Source organism: Solanum pennellii, chromosome 11, assembly GCF_001406875.1.
Source record: "Solanum pennellii chromosome 11, SPENNV200".
Taxonomy (NCBI): Eukaryota; Viridiplantae; Streptophyta; class Magnoliopsida; order Solanales; family Solanaceae; genus Solanum; species Solanum pennellii.
Genome location: NC_028647.1, coordinates 45,510,518 through 45,528,797, shown reverse-complemented (window position 1 = coordinate 45,528,797; position 18,280 = coordinate 45,510,518). Strand labels below are relative to the sequence as shown.

Below are 18,280 nucleotides of genomic sequence, written 5' to 3'. Positions count from 1 at the left end.
GGGGGGGGGGGGTTTACAAATTGGGGAAGGTTAAAAAATCTTAAAATTTGAAATATTTCTCAAAAGTAATATTTAAATTTTTAATGTTTTTGTTTGGGGGGCGGAGGCCTAGTCTTGGGTAGAGGTAAAAAAATATATGAAATGTAAAAAATAGGAAATTTAAAATATTTAATTTCTTTTTTTTGATGGGGAGGGTAGGGTACGGGTTTAATTTTTTTTAAAAAAGAAAATCATTTTTCTTAAATTTGAGAAAAAAAAATTAATTTGAAAAACATTCAAACCAACCAAACACATAAAAATTTGAAAACATTTTGCAATTTTTTTTTTCAAAAAAATATTTTCCTTTTCAATTCAAACGCACCCTATGTTTATAATGAGCCAATGATAAACCAAGTTGGCGTGTGGAGAGATTAAAAAAAAAAAAACCGAAAAAAAGAAGGCCACGTAAAAAAGGGGTGTTTGTCATAGAAAATCTTCAACATCCATTTTGGTCCATGAATCACTGCTTCAATCCTTCCCCTAAAAACTCTTTTTCTTTTTCTCTCTCTAAACAGCAACAGCTTCAGCCAGCGTGGCCACTCATCACCCTCTTCATTTCCCTTTTGGGTTTTTCTCACCATTCATATTCTCAATATATACAAAAAAAAAATTAACAGTAAGGGAGAGTTGTTGATGTTCCCATTGCTCAATGCTTGCTGTGTTGACTATGTGTGACTTCATCCTTCGCACTCCACCTCCCAAGGTATGAATTGAAGTCTCCTCCTACAAATTCATCATAATCTTCAAATTGAAATGCTACTATTAGCCAAATAGTTCTCATTCTTTTTTCCTTCAGAAATACTCCCTCTGTCTCATAATAACTCATCACTTTTCATTTTACACGATCAATTTGGCTAATATATACATATTGATGAATATCAACATAATTTATGATGACATAGGATGTACATCAAAGTGAGCGAGAGCAAGAGTACAAAGGAGTAATAATTAATTTTTTTTGATGACAAGGAAGCCCACAGCCACTAACCAAAGGGTGCGCACAGGCTAAAACCCCGCTCCTATGCAAAACTCACAAATCACGTAGGAGAGGTAACCCAGACTAGGCAAACTTGGTTCGACGAGCTTGATCCAGAAGCAAACCTTTGCTTTCTTTGACAAGGGGTTTCAAACTTGAGACATCCAACATGGAAGTCCAAGTTCAAACCACTGGGCCACCCCGAAGGGTAGTAATAATTAAGTATTTAATGAATTCTTAGAAAAGATAAATTCTAGGAACTTTAGTTTTGTTTAAGCTTCAAAGAGAAATTATTGGAACATTAAGCATGATGATGATATTAATTGTAGGGTAAAATGAGAAATTTAATTAATATATCAAGTAATTTGGGACAAATATGATCCGTTAATGTTATACTTTTGCAAATGTAATGTTGTATCCAGATGGTTGAATTCTTCAATACATGAATGCGACTATAACCTTATTCTGCTTTCATCTAAATATCTGCTTTTCTTTTATAGTCTCTCACTCTCTCAGCATCTCTTTAAAATGTCTTGTGATCATATGTACACTCAAGTAAATGACAATTAATATGTTTACCTTGCAGGGATATAATGTAAGAGCTCAAACGAGGTCTACCTGGTCCACCTCTTCTGCTTCTTGTTTGCATACACATTATTCTAATGTATCATATACCTATAACAAGTCCATTCATATTTCTTCATATCACAAGATAAACCATCCATCTTCTGGAACAAATGGTGTTTGCAAACGTACACCTTTTTCATCTTCGAACAGCGGAAGAGGAGTTTGTATCTTAAAACACCAAAAATCTTTGAGGTGTAGGTTTCAGATATGTGCATCACTTGATGTTGCAAGTGCTGTTGATGTTATCAATGACCTCGGGTTAGACACTTTGACATTCTTAGCTGTGACTGTACTCATTGTTCCTGCCTTCAAGACCATAAAAGCTAGCCCTGTGAGTTGAATGCATTATTCAAGTCCTTCCTCTTTGTTTGCTTCATGTTATAATTGGTTATGCGTGTATGTGTCAACATATAAGTACTTTTTCATGAAAGATTTCCGCTTTTCAAATCAAGTGCTACTATCCTTTTGTTATTTGATACTTTAGTCAAAAACAGAGTTGACTAGTTTAGTGAAGTAAATTTTGCTGATGAATTTTAGGGTTAAATAAGGCCTTAGCTGGTGTCAAGGTTACCTATGTCAGCATTGAGGCATTAGTGAGTACACTTCATGATCTTAAGACCAAACCGAGTTTCTAGTTAATATTGCTGTAATGCAGATAGTTTATATGGGAAGGTGGATATCTTCCTGTGTATCCTAACAAGGAAATGCAGCCCTTTACATAATATTAATTTCTAAAATTGCCTTCCAAAATGAAAATATCCAGGAATAAACACATGATAGCTTTTGTAAACCTGTTCACTTGCCTTAAATCATAACAACATTGATCTGAGTGAATTATATGCCTTCATTTGATCCGTATTGTCAAAAGACAATGTGAACAATATCAGCTCAGATTGTATCTTGGATTTTATCCTAAGTTAACATTAGAACATGTATGCCTATGATATCTATATTACATCCAAGTCCAACCCAAAGACTTACTCGCCTGTACTTGTGTTTTCCAGTGAGAAAGAATAAAGCTGTTTTTTGACTTGATGAAAGAAACTTTGAATTGTCGATATTTGACCTTTACTATACTTGTTACACTGAGTTTATCTGGACTCAGTTGCTTGCGTTTCAACATAAAGTATTACTGCTCGAACTCTTCAAAAATGTCAAGGGGTGCACGTCGGATTCGCCAAAAGTAGTGTATATTTGGAGAATCCGACACGGATGTGGCATCAAAAGTGAAGAGTCCGCACAACTTAGCTGGAAACCACAGTACGGTATTATGGTCCTAACTACCAGCCATTTTTGGTACTGGCATTGACATTTGAGTTAAAATTTACATCCCCTAGGTGACGTCTTTGATGTATTTTACCTCTCTATGAGGGCGTATTCAATGCTTTCCACGGATAATTAACATTTCAAGTCTAGCTGAAGGCTCTTATAGACATCTGCATTAAAACAATCTGTGTCTCTTTTCTCTGATTGACTCTTTGGCGTCCTAGGCAAAATCATGGAAGTTCCTAGAAGTGATTATACTTTTAAGATGCGTAAAAAAATATTCCATGAAATAATTTTCCACCCATATTTGCAAATAATTGCTTAACTATGCATCTAATAGTTTATATGTGAGGACATGGTATGGATTCATTTCTTAACTAGTCATCTGTTGGAGTTGCATAAAAAATTTCATTTCACTGAAGTTTGAGACAGAGATTGTATTGTACTGATTTCTTGTAGTCAGATGGTGCTAATCTTTTTATTGGTTTCAGATACTTGGTTTTTTCTTTGCTGGAGTTGTGCTCAATCAATTTGGGCTGATCAGAAACATCACAGATGTTAAAGTTCTTTCGGAGTGGGGGATTCTTTTCTTGGTAAGCTCATTGGTCGCTGTATATCCCATTTTCAACATTTGACCGTGCATGTAGTGTGTCTGTATACCACTTATTAGCAAGAAATCCAAGTTGGTAAATAGTTAAAATATGAGTAACTGAGTAAGTAGTTTGTCAATCTTTCCATTCGTTTTTTCTTGTTTTTTTTTATTCATATCACCATGTTTGGTTTGTTATTGTTCTATTCATAAATCCCTACTCCTTTCACTACTCTCTTAAATAAAACACAAAGAATGGCGCCCCTTGCTAAAGTGCAACCATGTTTTTAATCATGTATTTGTTGAGGGAATCAGTTACAGAGAAAGTTGGAGGTTACTTTACACCATTTTGCCTTCTATCAGCCTATTTATTCTCTACTGTATTTGATAATGACATCCATTGCAAAGTAGCATAGGCACCTGTGAATATTATTGGTTTAGACATATTTCATGTACTTGTGCTGGTGAGAGGAAGCAGGCACCCCGTGGAATTAGTAGAGGTGTGCACAAGCTGGCTCGGGCACTAAAATTGTTAAAAAAGATATTTCACATTGTAAAGGTCAACCAATATTTATGTTATGTGCTTGCACGTTTGATTTTCTAACTTTTTGCAAATCCTATTTATTAGAGTAGAAGCGGTTATTGATTGTCTAAATCAATCAAGCAACAATCAACTATGCCTGAATGTCAAACTAGCTGCAGTTCGCGTTATGAATCCTTAGCTTTTTAGTTCTCCCATTTTTACTTTTTCTATAAGGGGAAAATGTTCAAAAATGCCCTCAACGTATTAGAAATGGTTAAAAAATATCTCCTGCCTATTGAATCAAAAATGCCCTTAACCAATTAGAAATGGTTCAAATTTGCTCCTCCTAGTACTTATTAGATCAAAGATGCCCTTAACTTTTAGAAATGACTCAAAAATATTTTCTAGTTGTAATTATATTTTAATTTTCATATCATATCATCATATATCTATATAACAGAGAACCTTAGGCCCGCCTATGTGGCGCCACCACAAACCAGAATTCCCTTTTAATTTATTTATTTTCAAAATTAGCCTTCCCCTTTCATGAAAAGTTGCGACATTCATGAAATGTTGTGACTTTAATGAAAAGTTGCGACTTTAATGAAGGGTTGCGACTTTTATAAAACGTTGTGCCTTTATGAAAAGTTGCGACTATAATGAAGAGTTGCGACTTTTATGAAAAGTTATAACTTCTATGAAAGGTTAATCTTGTATGTAAGATAATATAGTGTTTTAGTTTTAGTGAGATATAGATTTTAAGTATTATATTATAAATTTTGTAATATAAAATTCCCGCACGAAGTGCGGTTAATTTTACTAGTTTTTACTATAGTTTGACAATTATTTAGTTTCCTTTTGATTTTTTTTTTTGGAATGTTCTTGGTTGTTTGTCTAAATGTTGCATACCTAATAGAAGTACTTGCTTTAAATAAACAAAATATATGAACTAACATGTAAATTGACCTGAATGCATGTTGTTAAAAAATTGTCCTAGTCACAAAGAAAGAGGAATTTCATTATGCATTGCGATTTTTTTCTGTTACGATGTTTCTTAAGAAAGAGTGGAAATACAATATCTCTAAACATAAATTATACAAAAATCTCAGTAGATTTTAAATTCTGAAATTGTTAAGTAATGGGAAAAAACATATACACAACTAAGATGCTAATAGTAGTAAAGTAGATTAAAAGATTGAGACTTAGTTTATTCGAATTTGAAGGCTAAAAAGTATTTTCATGTTATAAATATATTATTTTTATAAATTCGAATAAGATATTTAAGACCCGCGGAAGCACAAGCATATTAACTAATAGTTAATAGTTGATAAACATTTTTTAGGTAGTAGGAGGGCAAATATCAACTATTTCTAATCGGTTAAGAGCATTTTTTCGAGGAACAGGTTAGGGTTTTTTAACCAACAGGTGGAAGGAGGGGCAATTTGATTTTATAGGTGGAAGGAGAGGAAAATTGGAACCATTTCGAATACGTTGAGGGCATTTTTGACAGATCCAAATTCCAAATGCTCTATTGTAATTGAGCACCTTGGAAAATCTAACTTGTCCAAACTCCAAACATCCAATTAGCGAGTATTGGGAAAACACTGATAGATCCATAACTACTCATATTTACTTATAGGATCTGGGGCATATGATAGTATCTGCTGTTAAATTCATCTTTCCCATTGCTTGCGTCTTGACTCATTTGAAAAAAAACTTGTATTATATATGTTCGTATAGAAAGATCAATGAAAAACAATCAATTAAATGTATGCTGACAAGCAAAGACCATTTTAGTCAAGATCAGTGATTTAATTTTTCTGTTGGATTAGACTTTTGTTTTGGGGGTTGGGTGGGGGTGGGGGGGAGATGGAAGTGATATCGTATGTTGTGTTGTTTAACTTTGAACTTTTTTGCTTGCATTGATGTTCCGGTGAGTTGAACATGTAGTTAATTCCTGTATTTACGCCTAAAAATGATACGTTACGAGCTCTAGTCTAGTGATAAGAGGTGCAACTTTTGATGTTTGGGTCAAGCGTAGTACAAATCCGGATATTTATGTGGAGAAGGGTTGAGGGTGAACCCGTTATCCATGAGTTTCGAACCGTGAACCACTTGGCCCAGGGAGATTGTTTTATACATAACTTAATCATGAAAATGAAAGGCTAACATTGCGATTGTTTTCTAAGGTAGGACTATTTTTCAGGATAAGGAAGGCAAAAGACTAAATAAGAGAAAGCCTTATTCTTATGACCGGTTTGGATTGACTTTTGGCTTATGACTTATAAGCCAAAACCATAAGTTAGGATTTCTAACTTATGGCTTTTGACTTATTTTTGTTATTTTGGCTTTAATAAATGCTTATAAGCACTTTTTAACTTTACCCAAACACTTCAAAACTGCTTAAAAGCTATTTTGGCCTAAAAACACCTAAAATAAGTTAATTCAAACGGGCACTTAGAACTTAGCTTTTAATTAATACCAATATTTCAATGGAAACAAAACCGAAGTAATTGACATTTGAAAAGGTTCTACGTTTATTTTTACCATTCCAAGCTATTGATGGTTGATGTTTCAAAGTCCTTTTAACAAATTACAGTATGACTGAAATCAAGTAACAGAAACATGTTTTATATGGAACTTTATCATGAAAATTCGCGACTGATATCACAACGGTTTGCTGTAGTCAGTATATTGTGCTGGATAAGGAAGCCAAAAGAAGAATAGACAGCCTTGTGCTTCTTTTGAGGAGGATAAAAAAGTTTTATGCTTAGTTTTCAGGATAGAACTTAGGTTTTTATTAATAGCAACGTTTCAATGGAAACAAAAGCCTAGTAATTGATATTTCAGAAGGTTTCTACGTTTGCTTTCACCCTTCCAAGTTATGTCACTTCAAACATTGTTTTACTTGATAAAAAAATTGTTACTTTAAACATGCTATATCTTAAATGGGGGAATATGCTTTGCTGTTCCATCTGGTAGAATGGAAATGTTGCTCCTTCATTTCTTTCACATCACAGGATTACAGGTTCAATTTGTTGATTAAAAAATTCTTGCTTCTCCTGTTTTTGTAATATGGTGTTATGGATTCCCTCTTCATCTTTCTAGCTGGACCCCCTGTTTATTTAGAGGATAATACCTAACTTAAGAATCCTTAGTCCTTACTTGATTAAAAATATTACTCTTAAGTAGAGATGTGTTTTTCAGTAACTTGAATCCTCTGATCCAACAACATATTAGTTTCGTAAAGAAATATAGTTATGATTAGCATACCTAAGAAGCTTAAAGGTCAGTATGTGTTAGGACCGGAAATAAGTAGGTGTAAATGCGGAAGCTAGCAATGCAAACCTCGAAAGACCATGAGTAAGAAGACAACGAGAAATATACCAAAAGACACAAAGATTTAACGTGGTTCGGTCAATCGACTTACGTCCACAAAGGAGATGAGCAATCCACTATAAATATGAGAGTACAAAATACAGAGAGAAACAACCTCAACCAATTCACTCGGAATACATGGGAGGTTCACACAAGTGATAACATATCAAGCTTGTGACCCATAAATTCTCCCCCTAACCAAAACTCTCAACGCCCTTAAGACTACATTGTGAATGCTGATTAAGTTAGAAGGAACATGCCTCTATTTATAGAGTCCTAAATCTTTTCCTACCAGAAAAAAGATTAGTCAATCCAAAACCTTTTCCTAAAAGGAAAACCTATTTATGGTAAGAAATCAGGACAAATAAAACCTAACAAATCTCCCCCTTAGCCTGAATTTCTGACAAAATAAATTTGTCCACCTTCTTTACTTAATCTTCAACAACTTGCTTCTCCTCTCCATAATCTCCTTTGCAAAATTTATGTCTCAACACAGAGAATCTCTCTGAAACAATTTCTCCAACAAAATCTTCGTTACTGTCAAAAAGGTTGCGGCTAGAACTACACCCGCCAAGATGAACACCTCTTTCTAACCTGGTCCAATAATCGATTATCGAACCACTCAACCTGACTCCGTCATTGAATCTGGCTCTGATACCACTTGTTAGGATCGAATTCACGCACACACACTAGATGAATGAAGAACACAAGAACTTTCAAGAGAAAGAGATGAGAGATCTAGAGAGAGAAAGAGAAAACCCAATATTTCGTGGTAACACCCCGTGAGTAAACTTCCACGGCGGTGAGGTATATTTATATTAATAAATCAGAGTATTTTTGGTTACAGAGAATAAATAGAGAATAAATAGGAAAGCCTAAAATAGAGAATAAATAGGAAAACCTAAAATAGAGAATAAATAGGAAAACCTAAAATAGAGAATAAATAGGAAAACCTAAAATTAATCAGGCTCCACTACCTAACAATTCTCCCACTTGGAGACTGACTCAGTCATCCAAAAAATACATTCTCAAAAAAATCTCTTCATCATCAACATCTTTACCGCACCGCAACATCTATAGCAACAACTACAGAAGACCAACCGAGGTTTTACATAACCTCAGTTTCCCAACATCAACACATTTCGTCAACATGTCTGCCGGGTTCTTTGCACCCTCTATCTTCTCCAAGCACATATCACCATCCTCCACTGCCCTGCGAGTGAAATGGTATCGCCTTCTGATGTGCTTTGTCTTCGAATGATAGACTGGATTTTTCACCAACTGTATGGCACTCTGGCTATCTGAGTAAAGAATCTTCTCGCTCTGCTTCTTGCCCAATTCCTCAAGATAATCTGCCAGCCATATCATCTCTTTCCCAGCTTCAGCTATTGCCACATACTCAGCTTCAGTAGATGAAAGAGAAACACACTTCTGAAGCCTGGACATCCAACTCACTGCTGTTCCACCTATGGTGTAAATGTACCCGGATGTACTCTTGCTCGAGTCAACATCCCCACCAAGATCAGCATCCACAAAACCCTGTAGAGTCACCTTGCCTTTGCCAAAACAAAGTGAAGTACTGGATGTACCTCTCAGATATCTCAGAAGCCACTTCACAGCTTCCCAATGCTCTTTCCCAGGGTTCGCCATGTACCTGCTAACAACTCCCACTGCATATGCTATATCAGGTCTAGTGCAGACCATAGCATACATCAAACTACCAACTGCTGAAGCATATGGAACAAGTGCCATGTGATCACGCTCCTCGGCAGTCTTGGGTGACTGCTCCTTTGACAATTTAAAGTGATTTGCCAATGGAGTAGTCCTGGGTTTAGCATCATTAACCCTGAATCTTCTCAGCACCTTCTCAATGTACAACTCCAGAGATAGATTTAAAGTGCCAACAGATCTATCCCGAGAAATCTTCATCCCCAAAATCTGCTTTGCTGGACCCAAATCTTTCATCTCAAACGCTGCAGACAACCTTGTCTTCAGATTGTTAATCTCCCTCATACTAGATCCTGCAATCAACATATCATCCACATACAAGAGTAGAAAGACATATGAATCAGTGTATTTCTTGAAGTAACAACAAGGATCCTTTTCAGCTTTGCAGAATCCACTCTTGGTCATGAAGGAGTCAAACTTCTTGTACCACTGCCTTGGTGCTTGCTTTAGTCCATACAAGCTCCTGGTGAGCTTGCACACCATGTGTTCCTTGCCTGGAACCACAAATCCTTCCGGTTGCTGCATATAGATCTCTTTGTCCAGATCTCCATGTAAAAACGCTGTTTTTACATCCATTTGCTCTAGATGCAAATTTTCCGATGCAACAATACTCAACAGAATTCGAATAGAGGTTAACTTCACAACAGGAGAGAATATTTCAGCATAATCAATACCTTTCCTTTGTGAATATCCTTTAACCACTAAACGAGCCTTGAACCTTCTTTTGCCATCTGGTTCAGTCTTGATTCTGAACACCCACTTGTTCAGCAAAGCTCTCTTCCCTGCAGGTAACTCAGTCAACACCCATGTGTCGTTCTTCTCAAGTGACCTCATCTCATCATCCATGGCTTGCTCCCACTTGATCGAATCCTCCACCTGTAGGGCCTCATCAAAAGACTCTGGTTCCCCCTCATCAGTCAGCAATAGATAGTGTAATGAAGGTGAATACCTATCTGGTGCCCTGATGGATCTGGATGATCTCCTTAACACCTGCTCAGGTGTAACTTGCTCCACTTCAGATTCTTCAGTAGGAGTTGGTTGAGTATCTGCTTCGACATCTCTGGGGTTACTCTTCTCCAACTCAACCTCAACTCCCACTTGCTTTGTAATCTCTAGAACCTTCTGCTCTCTGTCCTTGTACAGGACAGACTCATCAAATGTCACGTCACAATGTCTCAGGATCTTTCTGTTCTTGTCATCCCAAAACCTGTAACCAAACAAATCAGAACCATATCCTATGAAGTAACACATTACAGCCTTGGCGTCAAGCTTGTCTCTCTTTTCTGGATCAACATGAACATAAGCAGTGCAACTAAAAGTCCTCAAGTGTGAGTACTTGAGTTTTTTTCCTGTCCACACCTCCTCTGGAATCTTGAACCCTAAAGGAACTGATGGTCCCCTGTTGATCAAGTATGCAGCTGTGCTCACAGCATCCGCCCAAAGTGTTTTGGGTAGCTCACAGTGTATCCTCATACTCCTTGCACGCTCATTCAATGTTCTGTTCATCCTCTCAGGAATTCCATTCTGCCTTGCCTTACCAGGAACTGTTCTCATCAATCTGATTCCCTCAGCTGCACAGAATGCCTTGAACTCTGATTTGTCATACTCTCCTCCATTGTCAGACCTTAGGCATTTGACTTTCAAACCGGTCTGATTCTCAACTTCAGCTTTCCACTTCTTGAAAGTTGCAAACACATCTGACTTATGCTTCAAGAAGTAAACCCATACCTTCCTGCTGAAATCATCAATGAAGGTAACATAGAATCTGGATCCTCCAAGTGATGATACTGGAGATGGTCCCCAAACATCTGTATGGACCATTTCCAACCGCACTTTCTTTGGCTCTCTAGGAGTCTTTGTGAAGCTTACTCTTTTCTGTTTGCCCATAACACAGCTCTCGCAAAGACCCATATCAACAGACTTCAGACCCTCTAATGCTCCTTTTGCAACCAGCATCTTCATTCCTTTAGTACTCATGTGTCCAAGTCTGTTGTGCCACAGACATGAACCGGAAGCACCTTCAGCAACAGCGGCCATGTTTATACACCCTGCAGTGGTGTACAAGGTTCCAGATTTGGTGCCACGAGCTACTACCATAGCACCTTTCACGATCTTCCACGAACCTTTCCCAAACTCTGCTGCATATCCCGTGCTATCCAACTGACCAACAGAGATCAGATTTTTCTTGATCCCAGGAATATATCTGACATCCTCCAATGTCCACTGGTTTCCCGAGGTGGTCTTTATGCAAACATCCCCCTTTCCTTCAATCTCTAAGGCTTTATTGTCAGCAAGATACACTTTTCCAAAATTTCCAGTTTTGAAATTTTGAAACAACTCCTTGCTTGGAGACGAATGGAAAGATGCACCATAATCCAAAATCCATGATTCAACCGGGCTGTTCACACTAAGGATTAGAGCATCCCCAATGTCCTCTGCTGAATTTACAGAATCATTGTCATCTCCAAATTTCTGATTCTGTTTCTTCTTTGGCTTTGTACAGTTCGTCCGAAAGTGCCCTTTTTCTCCACAGTTCCAACAAGTCACGTTTGATCTGTTCAGGGATTTTCCTCGATTCTTTGATTTTGATCGACCATGTTGATTTTGGCCTTTCGTCTTACTTCTCCCCCTTCGATCAACGCTGAGAGCACTGCCCGATGAATCTCCCACTTCTCGTTTGCGAATACTTTCGCTAAGAACAACATCACGGATTTCATCAAACTTCAGTTTCTCAGATCCACGGGAACTGCTAATCGCAGCAACAACAGTATCCCAAGACTCGGGCAGAGATGACATCAAAATCAACGCCTTAATTTCATCTTCGAAATTAATATCCACAGAATTGAGTTGACTCACAATCATATTGAACTCGTTTATATGATCAGAAACGGATCCATTCTCAGACATCTGTAAATTGAACAATCTACGCATCAAATATACCTTGTTCATAGCCGATGGTTTTTCATACATGTTTGACAGTGCCTTCAACAGACCGGACGTAGTCTTCTCCTTCACGATGTTGAACGCCACGTTTCTTGACAAAGTCAACCGGATCAACCCTAGAGCCTGGCGATCCTTGAGTTTCCACTTCTCCTCCGTCATGGATTCCGGCTTCACCCCGGTCAACGGTTCGTGAAGATCTTTCTGGTACAGATAATCTTCGATCTGCATCTTCCAGAAACTGAAATCGGATCCATCAAACTTCTCGATTCCAAGCTTCGAACTATCCATCTTCTGTGATCGTGTTGAATCTCCTTAGCTCTGATACCAGTTGTTAGGACCGGAAATAAGTAGGTGTAAATGCGGAAGCTAGCAATGGAAACCTCGAAAGACCACGAGTAAGAAGACAACGAGAAATATACGAAAAGACACAAAGATTTAACGTGGTTCGGTCAATCGACTTTCGTCCACAAAGGAGATGAGCAATCCACTATAAATATGAGAGTACAAAATACAGAGAGAAACAACCTCAACCAATTCACTCGGAATACATGGGAGGTTCACACAAGTGATAACATATCAAGCTTGTGACCCATAAATTCTCCCCCTAACCAAAACTCTCAACGCCCTTAAGACTACATTGTGAATGCTGATTAAGTTAGAAGGAACATGCCTCTATTTATAGAGTCCTAAACCTTTTCCTACCAGAAAAATGATTAGTCAATCCAAAACCTTTTCCTAAAAGGAAAACCTATTTATGGTAAGAAATCAGGACAAATAAAACCTAACAGTATGCTTTGTGGATTGTTGCATTGTTATAAATTTCTAGGAAGTCTTCTATGGAAAATCGAGATCTTAATCTGTTTTAATACCCTATTTTTCTAATCAAGCATTTAATATAATATTAGACATTTCTTCTCTTGTATCCTTGGTTTTGTTTGTTAAGAATGTTGCAAGGTTGAATCTGACTCAAGGAAATATCTTTCTACAGCTTTTTGAAATGGGATTAGAGCTTTCACTTGCACGCTTGAAAGCGCTTGCAAAGTTTGCTTTTGGCATGGGACTGACTCAGGTACTTTTCGGTAAAAAAAATGAACCACGCCTTCTAATAGATTACTGAAATTGTACATGCCATGGAAAAAGACCTATTGTTTCAGCAACAGACATCTATATTAAATTCCTGTTAAGAAGTTGCAATGGTGCTTCATTATGCTTTTTAGATAAATGTAAGAGGGGCAGTCTTGTGCTTGAAGACAATGCACCTCCCTCTTGAGATATTTATAACTGTTATTGTCTGCAATTTAGGAATTATTATGTAGGATCTCTACATAGAATAGAAGTTGATTCTCTGCTTTTGGAACCATTTCATGGCCTTAAGGAGTTTGGACTCCATTGTGTTGACTAAAGGTTTGGGTCATTCTGGTCATTCTGTCAATGGAGTTACCACTAGATATGTTACTCATTTACCTTATCTTCCTATTCTATCTTATTATAATGGGTTCCAAATTTCTAGCTCATGGATAGTAGTCTAGTCAGTAGTGCATAACTAAATTTACAGATAAAGATAAAAGGATATATGTTGACAGACACTATTTGGGTGTGTATTGGAATTATCCTCTTTCAACAAGGCAGTCTTCACCTCATCTTCCTGGGTTCTTTATTACATCTGTTTACCCTCTCATTCAATCCTTGCAGCATGTCTAGTGGGGTGGTGCGTAGAGGCTTACACTCTAGTGTTGCTAGAGTACTAATTTACTCTTTTGGTACCACTTCGCCGCAAATTAAGTAATCACTCTACCGCTTCTATTTTTGGATAGAAGGATGTGATTCGTTCTAGCACCAAATTCATCGTATACATTACTATGGTTGCAAAAATAATGCTATAAAAAGTAATAACCTTGATTAAGAGCATCTCTAATCCTATTTTAGACTTTCTTACTGTTTTATTGAAATACAGTAATAAAAAGTCAAATCTAACTCTGTTATAAATTTGATCCTTTGCATGTCTCAAGAGAGTTGAGTTTATGTTACTTCATCTGCCACTAACATGATGGAGTGAGAGAAGCTTCATCTCCTCCTTACCAGGTGGAGACAGATTCCTGCTTGCTACAGACATGCAGTTTGTTAATATTTCACTTTTTCAAATTAAAAGCTTCTCAAAGCCAGAGTTCTCAGCCTTTTTAGCAAAGTCCAGATTTCTAACCCTTCTCTTTCTTTTTGACACAGTCTGTTCTACTCAAGTTCTGTTGAGGACTAAACAATCATCATACACCAAATGTTTCTTCTCCTATTTTGCTGACACACATTACAGGGTTGAGTTATAGTTGGGGGAACCTGTTAGTTCTTGTTATTGTACTATTTATTTGATTTAGTTGGTTTCTGGAGAAGGTTACACTTTTTCAGGTAATATCTTAGCAATGACATGCATTACATGTGCTGCTTCATTGCACCTTCACAAGGAAGATTTCGTCAATGTTTCTAGACATTTCTGGAGCCAACGGGTCATTGGAAGGAAGTCTTAAACTTGTTCTGTGATGGCGGTGTAAATAGTCCTTACGCAAAGAACCAAACAGTTCTGAATGCTGTTCCTTCTTGCGTATTTTGGATTATCTGGTTGAAAAGAAATAATAGGTGTTCTAATGATAGAAGGGATAGCATTTCACTTGTAAAATCTATATGTTTAAAAAGTCTCTATTTGTGGGGTCGGAATAATATTGTATCTGATTTTGATTCTTTGATAGACAGTCTGATCTTCTTCAACCTATATAAGGATGCTCCCTTTTCTGATGTAATCTTTCAGTACCTTGTTGGTACTTCTGTAATTAAATAACACCCTGTCATAGAAAAATGCTAAACTTAAATCTGAATGAAAGTATGTGCTGTTGTTTGATGCTCGAGCTTTATGGATTCCTGAAGTTTGATATCTGATGATTTCCTTTAGGATATTGTACCTAGGTACTATGTGGTGCTTCAAACATTTGCCTTATGCTTTCTTGTTTATTATGTTGAAGGTTGTATTATCTACTTTGGCATTTACATCTTTCGAGCTTCCACCTAATGATGCCGTCGGGACAAAGATTTTGGAGTTTCTTTTTCATTCAAGGCCTGATCTGGTAAGTATCATCCTTTAGGAACTAACTGTACTGAAATAACTCCTATAGCAAATGGAGGGGCTTTTATAAAGGCTAGAAATGTATGCAGTGTGTTGGTATACCACTTAAAAGCAAGGTACCTTGTTGGTAAATAGTTAATCAGATATGAGTAAGTAGTTTGTCAGACCTTCCTTTCATTTACTCTTGATTGTTCTTCTTCATTTTTCCGTGTTTTATTTGTTATGTTATTATGTTCACAAGTCCCTAGCCTTTCCCTTTCTAATAAAATAAATAGAAAGTCGTTCCTTGTTAAAGTGCAATCATGTTTTGTTAATCATTTCTTTGTTGGGTCATTAAAAGATCATGTCTTTGGTGAGAGAATCAGTTACAGAGAAAATTGGAGGTGACTTCACACTGTTTTGCCTACATAAGCTACTGTATTTGACAATGAAGTCCCTGGAAAAATAGCATAAGCACTGAGGATATTATTGGTTTAGACATATTTCATGCTGTAATCTATGCTGATGGGAGGTGGCAAGAATTAGTTGAGATCGCGCAAGTTTGGCCGGACACCAGAATTATAAAAAGAAATATTTCATATTGTAAAGGTCAACCAATGTTTATGTTATTTACTTGTATGGTTGATTTTTGGACTTTTTGGGAATCCTATTTGTTAGAATAGAATAGAAAGCGCTGATTGATTATCTATCAATCAACAATCAACTAAGTTTGAATCTCAAACTAGTTCGGGCTGGCGATATGAATCTTTTGATATTCTTCTCTGTTCTGGCCCAATTCTATTGTTTCTCTAAATGCTCCATTGTAATTGAGCAGCTAGATTGGCCATGAAAAGCCATCTGGAAGTCCTAAGCACCTAGTACAGTAGCTTGCTTGTATTGGTGGCAACAAAGGAAATTTGTTTAACTCAGGAGAACTTGCAGAAGCGATGAATTATTCTTGGAAACAAATGCTATATGTGTGAATAATACTTAGAAACTGTCAATCATCTATTTAGTCATTGCTAAGTGGCAACAAAATGTTGGGTACTTTTTTAATATATAATATGGTGTCAGATGGCTGCCTGAGACTTGGTAATTTTAGAAGATTACAAAGAGTAAGTTGTCTGTCTAGAGAACACTCAGAACAGTAGTTAAGGTGTTATGTGGACGATTTGGCGAGAGACAATAGGGTCTCTTTTGAAGGAAAAAGATGACATATCTCCGGGATAAAAAGTAGGTCCTTATTAAATTTACAGTTCTGGTGTAAAAGTAGTGTTTTGGATATTTGGATCAATATATGGATTTTCTAGAGGAGTTAGGTAATATGTAGAAGTCTTTTTGTATCTGCAGCTCGGGTGTCGTAATTGTACCATCTTGATCCAAATTTTCCATAAAATGTTACCTTACCAAAAAAAAAAGAAGTGCAGCAAGTTCAGATTTGATGGTAATAGATCACAAACTGGTTAGAACAAAGTACAAACATTCAACATCCACTATCCACTCACTACTCCCTCTTGCACCTCAAATCCCCTCTCTCCAATGTATACAAGAAACATACTAATTATCCACTCACTACTCCTTCTTGCACCTCAAATCCCCTCTCTCCAATGTACACAAGAAATATACTAATTATACATAGTCGGTGAAACATTGATAATGGTTATGTCTAACGGACACTTGATATATGTATAAACAATACACATTGAGAATACACTGATTAAAACACTGAAACTCAATGTCTACTCTGTATAATTGGTAATATACTCTCTCTATTTTTTTTTTTTTGAGAATGATAACGGTAATATAATCTATATATAATTAGTGTATAAAATATAAATATTATGCAATAAGGATAAACTGATCGCATACCAATTATACATCAAATATCCAGCGATTACACATTGATTGCTGATCTAGAACCTCATTACTGGTAGATCTGGAAAATAAAGGCAGTCTAAAGAAAAAAATAGAAGAAAAGTAGAAGATAGATGGTGTTCCATGTGAACTTAGACTTTTCTTTTCTCAGACTTTTACCAAAATAGCGAGAAAATGTTGCTGCCATTTTTTAAACAATTGGAGATTTCATCTAAGAGCTCCTGTTGAATCTCAAAGAAGAGCCTAGCTCATCTAAAAAAGACAGTGACTAACAAGGAACTACACAAAACCATGACCTATTAAGACTCTGCTCGACCCCATCTAATCTTCAACAACAACAACAAAAAACCCAGTGTAATCCTGCTGGTAAGGTCTGGAGGGTAGAGTGTACACAGACCTTACCCCTAACTTGAGAAGGTAATTAGTAGAGAGGTTGTTTCTGATAGACCCTCACTTGAACGAACGATGAAAAGAGGCATCAGTAAGAAGCAGAAACAACATCAAGAAAATAAGATATGGAGAGCTAGAGAAACATGTAGTAATAGAAATCTAAAGATAAGGGAAAAAAGAATTATACTTGTACTCTGAGAATGGGAAAGAAATCTGCCTGACTACCTACTAAACTTCTACCCTAATCCTCAACCTCCATACCCTCCTATAAAGGGTCATGTCCTTGCTGAGCTGAAGAGGCGCCATATCCTGCCTGATCACCTCACCTAGTACCTTTTGGGCCTACCTCTACCCCTCCTCAAGCCCACTATGACCAACCTCTCACATGTCCCACATCTTGTCCTTCATGGGGGCCATTTCCACCTTGTCCTGAATAACTTCATTCCTAATCTTATCTCTCCTGGCACTCCCACACATCCACCTCAGCATCCTCATCTCTGCCAACTAGTCTACATATTTTATATCAGAATTACATGGTGGCTGAGTCAGCAAAGCAGATAGTTGTTAGTCAAATTAGTTAACCATTTTTAGCGGGAAAGTTAGTTGTGAACAGTAACAGTTCTGGAAATTGGTTAGCGAAAGATGTGATTCAATCTATACCTTGTATTTAACTGTAAGTACTTGTACAATTCATGAAATACAAACTTTGGCTAAACCCTTGAACTTCTCTGTAAGTTCCTGATTAGCTACTGGATCCTCGAGCTCTTGATAGGGTCCTGTAATTCAGATAACATCATACCTCCAAAAAAGGAATAGAGTCCATATCTGTCCCACTTTACCATAAACCCTTTTCCTATT

The 18,280-nt window shown here is 36.9% G+C and overlaps 1 protein-coding gene across 1 annotated transcript in view; it reads left to right on the top strand.

Annotated features, from left to right (window-relative positions):
• The first annotated feature begins 497 nt into the window (after window positions 1–497).
• LOC107004491 (K(+) efflux antiporter 3, chloroplastic) overlaps window positions 498–18,280 on the top strand; it is a 58,121-nt gene continuing 40,338 nt past the window's right edge. Inside the window, exons 1-5 of the mRNA XM_015202695.2 lie at window positions 498–742; window positions 1,602–1,973; window positions 3,400–3,501; window positions 13,058–13,138; window positions 15,078–15,179. Coding sequence (XP_015058181.1) covers window positions 689–742; window positions 1,602–1,973; window positions 3,400–3,501; window positions 13,058–13,138; window positions 15,078–15,179 — 711 coding nt within the window. The 5' untranslated portion in view covers window positions 498–688. The remainder of the gene's footprint in view (window positions 743–1,601; window positions 1,974–3,399; window positions 3,502–13,057; window positions 13,139–15,077; window positions 15,180–18,280) is intronic.